Genomic DNA, 6,000 nt, shown 5'->3' with positions numbered 1-6,000 from the left:
CATCTGGGCCGGGTCCTGGTCAGGGAGGACAGGGAACTGGCACTAGATACCTGACTTAAGTAGGGCGTTTCTTGAGAAAAGGAGTCCTGGCAAGGTAGAAAACCTTGAAATGTCTCCTCAGGGGAATGAAGTGGCCGATAAAATGTAATGACTGAGGATTTATACGAGGATGAAATTAATGTTGTGGAATAAACGCTTTTTTGCCACCTGAAGTGAAATTGATAAAGTTCCGAGTTTTGTCTTTTGCTGTGAGACTGTCTTCCCCCTGTGATGTGGTCCTCCTGTCCCTCCGCCCAGACGCCAGAACCACAGAGGCCAGACCCCGGGGGGCCAGACAGCTCCCAGCAGCCCTCCCCACCACAGCCAAGCACAGCCTGAGCTGGCCCCTGTTCTCCCCAGAGCAGACCTCCCTCCATGAAAGTGAGGGTCTGTTACTATCACCTAGTAACGTCTGTCTGTCTGTGTTAATGTGTCCTCTGTTTAATGAGAGGGCTTTCCCACCTTTCCTAATGATGCTTTGAACTGAGCTGTGTACCCTGCTAATGAGCGTGGGTGTGGGGGGGGGTCATGTGTGGTCATTAGCACAGCTGGATAGAGAAAGGTCATGGATCTCCGTGACGTCACTGATTCTCTGTCATATGTCTCCTGCTCTCTCTGCCTCACCCTTCCCTCCCCCCCCCTCCCCCCTGTCAGGGTCTACAGGGAACTCACGCAGCTCCACCCAGATGAACTCGTACTCAGACAGCGGCTATCAGGATGGCAGCAGCTACTACTGTCAGAGCGCAGCCAAGGCAGAGCTGAGGGTGCAGCACTCCTTCCGGGCACTGGGGGCGCCACCCTGCTGAGGAGCGCCCCGGGCGGAGGGTCAGGCGTCCGTGCAGGTACGTTGCTCCCTCGCCCAGGGGGCGCCGGGGGGGCGCAGGTGGGGCGTCGGGGGGGGGGCTGGATAGTTGCTGGTTAACACACATTCTTCACACTATTGCGTTTCAGTGTATTTCCTGTGAACGAGTGCATTTGACTTTTTCGAATTTTATAGAATAGAATTTTCTAACTGGCAGAGCAGTATTTTATATTTGTGTGTTAAACATGTGCACCCCCGAGTGTGTGTCTCAAACAACATAAGGCGTGGCGTAGCCGTAGTGTCACTAACAAACAACATAAGGCGTGGCGTAGCCGTAGTGTCACTAACAAACAACACTAAGGCGTGGCGTAGCCGTAGTGTCACTAACAAACAACATAAGGCGTGGCGTAGCCGTAGTGTCACTAACAAACAACATAAGGCGTGGCGTAGCCGTAGTGTCACTAACAAACAACATAAGGCGTGGCGTAGCCGTAGTGTCACTAACAAACAACATAAGGCGTGGCGTAGCCGTAGTGTCACTAACAAACAACATAAGGCGTGGCGTAGCCGTAGTGTCACTAACAAACAACATAAGGCGTGGCGTAGCCGTAGTGTCACTAACAAACAACATAAGGCGTGGCGTAGCCGTAGTGTCACTAACAAACCAACATAAGGCGTGCGTAGCCGTAGTGTCACTAACAAACAACATAAGGCGTGGCGTAGCCGTAGTGTCACTAACAAACAACATAAGGCGTGGCGTAGCCGTAGTGTCACTAACCGTGTCTCCCCCAGGTCCCGGTGATGACCTCAGCGGCTCCGGGGCGGGCCATGCGGAGGGTGAGCTCAGTGCCGTCTCGTGCCCAGTCTCCCGCCTACGCCAAGCGGCCTCTCCCCCGGCCGCTCCTCCCTGCGCGGCGCGCCGGCCGGCGGAGCCTACGGCTCGCCCATCGTGACGGAGCCCCGGCCGCTGGCCAGCGTCTTCTCCTCCACGCTGCCCCCCGCCTCCCGGGGCTCCCCCGCCACGCTGCGCCGCCTGGCCAAGCACCGGGCGCACCTCCTCGCCCCACCAGGGGGTGGGGTGCGGGCGGAGGGGCTCCCCGCACACCGTGCTGGAGGGAGCTCCGCCCCCTCACGCAGCAGCCTGGCCCGGGGTCTCCGGCAGCGCGCTCCAGTATGACGGCCGTGCCTCAGCACACTGTAGCTCCTCCCTGCCTCGCTCCCTGCACCGCCACGCAGGACCCCTACGCAGCGCACGGCTACGACGTCTACGAGAGTATGGTGCCTCGACCAGACAGTCTCACCGGTGAGGGACACACACACACCACGCACGCATGTGCTGTACGCACCCACACACACACGTATGCACAACTGAGGACAAGAACAGGCTTGCAGAAATGATCCTGTCTGGAATCAGAGAGCAGAGAGAGTTGAAATGGTGACATGGTGACAGGCCTGCCACTGATGTTCTTTTCCATTCCTGCTCCTCACCACACCATGTCTCCAGGGCCTGGTGGCTTAATGCCAGTCCCTGTCTACACACACACACACACACACACCCACACACACCACACACACACCCACACACACACACACACACAGACCTCTTTGTGGGCTCCACCACAGGTCTTTAGATGCATCTCATCATGAAACCTTTTTTCCATTCTGTAATTCTCTCTAACTGTACACTTCTCTCTAACTGTACACTTCACTACCACAATCAGAGATCCACCCTTTCATGTACAGAAATTAATTAAGTACATATTGTTGTTAGCGATGTTGACAATACATACACAAAGTCTTTTAGCCAAGATAAATGAAATAAAGCTCACTCTTGTTAGTAATTTCAGAATAATGTATTCATTCAGCAGAGGCAATAATGCCTTTCAACCCCCAGTCCTGTCAGCACCAAGGGCTGCCTCTGTTCTGGTTGACAGCACCTCTAAGCAATTAGTATTGTGTTGTTGATTGATAGATCTGCTGTTGTGCTGAGGGCGTCAGCTAGGAGTCAGACTTTACATTTGAAAGCATCAAAATCAGAGTTGTGTGACAGCGTCTGAGAAGAGGTGGTCTCTCTCTCCTGTGGTCTCTCTGTCAGATCCACTAGCTCTCTCTCTCTCCTGTGGTCTCTCTGTCAGATCCACTAGCTCTCTCTCTCTCCTGTGGTCTCTCTGTCAGATCCACTAGCTCTCTCTCTCTCCTGTGGTATCTGTCAGATCCACTAGCTCTCTCTCTCTCCTGTGGTATCTGTCAGATCCACTAGCTCTTTTTCTCTCTCTCTTTCTCTCTCTTTTTCTCTCTCTTTTTCTCTCTCTTTTTCTCTCTTTCTCTCTCTTTCTCTCTCTCTCTCTCTCTCTCTCTCTCTCTCTCTCTCTCTACTCTCTCATCTTCTCTCTCTCTCTCTCTCTCTCTCTCTCTCTCTCTCTTATTCCAGGAAGTGGAGAATAAGTGGCCAGTAATTTGTCACCACAGTCGAGGTTGTGTTCATCCCAGTGTTCTACCTGTCGGCCAATCATCTCCTGAGTAGAATGATCTGTGCTTGAGCTGTGCTATCTGTAATTGCTGATGTCACACAGGGCACCACCTACAACAGGCAGGTCTGCAAGTCTACCTCACAATGAGGACTGTCCATTTCATATTAAAAGAACTCAAGCTAAAGATACAAAAGTTAACATTTTCAGTCAAAAATAAGAACTTGTGCCCAATAAACATGTTGTTTGCTAATAAGGCCCTGTGAGAGTTTAGCAACTACGATAGCTCAGTGCCAGTGGATAGTCAGTTTTTCATTTTGAAGGGGCCCACTACTTTCCAGCCAATCATGTTCAAGCAGTCCTCTTCCAGCCAATCACCTTTGGCGAGACACGCCTTCCCCCTTGGCTTATTTGTGACACCGCTGTCAATCCAAACTGGAGCTGGAGGAATGCTTAGAAGTTCAGTCAGTAATTGGGGGCTCTGCTTCTCACATGAAGGTTTCAAATGTTACCTACGGCAGCTTTAAAGCAGAACTAACTCAGTTTGAATGATGCTTTCTGCTTTCTGCTGCCCGTGGATCTGATCAGCCCCTCTGGCAGACGCCGCCCCAGGTGAACACTCTCTCCTACTGCTCTGTCTGTCTGTGCCCTGCCAGCTCCTTTCCTATATGTGTGTGTCTATGTCTGTCTGTGTGCTATTGTGCTTGTTTATTGGTGTGTGTTTGTGTGTTTGTGTGTGAGCATGGTGTGTGTGTGTGTGTGTGTGTGTGAGCATGGTGTGTGTGAGCATGGTGTGTGTGTGTGTGAGCATGGTGTGTGTGAGCATGGTGTGTGTGAGCATGGTGTGTGTGTGTGTGAGCATGGTGTGTGTGTGTGTGAGCATGGTGTGTGTGTATGTCGTTACCGCTTGGCTGTGAGTGAAATCATCATTTCTATTTTCTCCTGCGAGTATCAAACCTTGTTATTGTAGAAGTTTGGAGTGCTTTAGAGAGATGCCCTCATGGCTGTTATTATCTTCAGACCAAGTACGAGTGTGTCTCCCACTCCTGCAGCCCAGGAGCCCAGGAGAGAGGACTCCTCCTGGGCCATTACTGCAGTGTGCTGCTCATGCCTCTCATCCACACTGGGGCATGACTGATGATCCTGCCCCATGCTCAATTGGACTCTCCTTCTCCCTCCCTCCCTCCCTCCCTCCCTCCCTCCCTCCCTCCCTCCCTCCCTCCCTCCATCCTGCTCTCACTCTCCCTCCTGCTCTCCCTCTCCCTCCTGCTCTCTCCCTCCCTCCTGCTCTCTCTCCCTCTCTCCCTCCCTCCTTCCCTCCTGCTCTCTCTCCCTCTCTCCCTCCCTCCTTCCCTCTCTCCCTCCCTCCCTCCTGCCCTCTCTCCCTCTCTCCTCCCTCCTTCCCTCTCTCCCTCCCTCCCTCCTGCTCTCTCCTTCCCTCTCTCCATCCCATCATGAACTTAACAGTATATTTCCTTTGTCTCATTGGGTGTGCTCACGCCTTCGGCGAGCACAACCATTGTTCTCTCACATATATATTTATTTATTATTGTTTATTTTCGCCCCCCTAAGGATCAGTCAATATTTGGACTACATAGACAACGCCTGTGTCAAAATGTTTGTCTTGGTCTCGATTGCGTTGCTTGTGTTTTTATGTACGTTCCGTTGCACGGTTTAGGAGGTTACAACGTTTTTGTGGCAAAAAAGTGCCTTTAGTCGACGAAGGGTACTCAGTGCTATCTACGTCACCACGTCAGCACACGTTAGCAACGACGCATGGATACAACGTGCATAGATGTGCTGTTGCACAGCGAGTATCGTATCGTGCCGTGGTGTACTAGCAGCATCATACATGTACATTTAAGCAAATCAAGATCTGCATGTACAGTAAGTAATGTCACATTAAAGAATGTATTTAAACTCAAGCTTGTGTGGTGTGTCGCTGGCTTCAGTGCCACAGCCTAAACTTTATGTCAAAAGAAACATGCTCATTTCCGGCGCTTAAAAACAATCCCCTCACTCAGTGAAGTTTGGCTAGCCACCGCAACTAGCTTGCTCGTAGCAAACTTATTTTGAATTAGCCATTTCTCCCTAAATAGATGTAAAGCTTATTTACGTTTTTGGGGGCATATTTTCAGTTAGCAGATGGTACTGTTTCCATCTGAAATACTGCCGGTGACAACGTTGTTACAGTAGCTTGTTTCAAAGGGGGTTCGCTTGTTTCAAGGGGGGTTCTTGAGTAGGCGAAATGCTTGAAAATATCACTAGATGGGAAAAAACTTAAGGGGACGGACCCACCTGCAACCGACGCAAGCGAGCACACCCTACAATTTCCACAGAAATTGTACCCTCTCGAGTTCTCTCTCTTTCTCCCCGCCCCTCCCCCCCACCCGTCTCATCTGGGACTGTTGCCGAGGGGTTACGTAACAGGAGTTGGAGCATCCGTATCCGTAGTTACGGGATGGTCACACACCAGGTCTCATTAGCATGTTGATGATCAGCACTCAGAATCCTGAGTTGTGTAGGGTTAGTTAGTCCCACCTGTTCTCTCCTCTATCCCCTCCCTCCTCTACATCCCTCTCTCTCCTCTCATCCCGCTCTCTCCTCTCTTCCTGCTCTCATCTCAATCCCTCCCTCTCCTCTCTTCTCCATCCCTCCCTCCCTCTCCATCCCTCTCCTCTCCATCCCTCC

The 6,000-nt window shown here is 51.6% G+C and overlaps 1 protein-coding gene across 1 annotated transcript in view; it reads left to right on the top strand.

Annotated features, from left to right (window-relative positions):
- LOC134017910 (plakophilin-4-like) overlaps positions 1-6,000 on the top strand; it is a 45,886-nt gene that overhangs the window by 7,860 nt on the left and 32,026 nt on the right. Inside the window, 6 exon segments of the mRNA XM_062458041.1 lie at positions 298-426; positions 694-881; positions 1,634-1,720; positions 1,722-1,879; positions 1,881-1,970; positions 1,972-2,144. Coding sequence (XP_062314025.1) covers positions 298-426; positions 694-881; positions 1,634-1,720; positions 1,722-1,879; positions 1,881-1,970; positions 1,972-2,144 — 825 coding nt within the window.

The sequence above is a fragment of the Osmerus eperlanus genome, chromosome 3 (genome assembly GCF_963692335.1).
Source record: "Osmerus eperlanus chromosome 3, fOsmEpe2.1, whole genome shotgun sequence".
Classification (NCBI taxonomy): domain Eukaryota; kingdom Metazoa; phylum Chordata; class Actinopteri; order Osmeriformes; family Osmeridae; genus Osmerus; species Osmerus eperlanus.
Note: the sequence above shows the minus strand (reverse complement) of the source record. Positions and strands in the feature narration are given on the sequence as shown.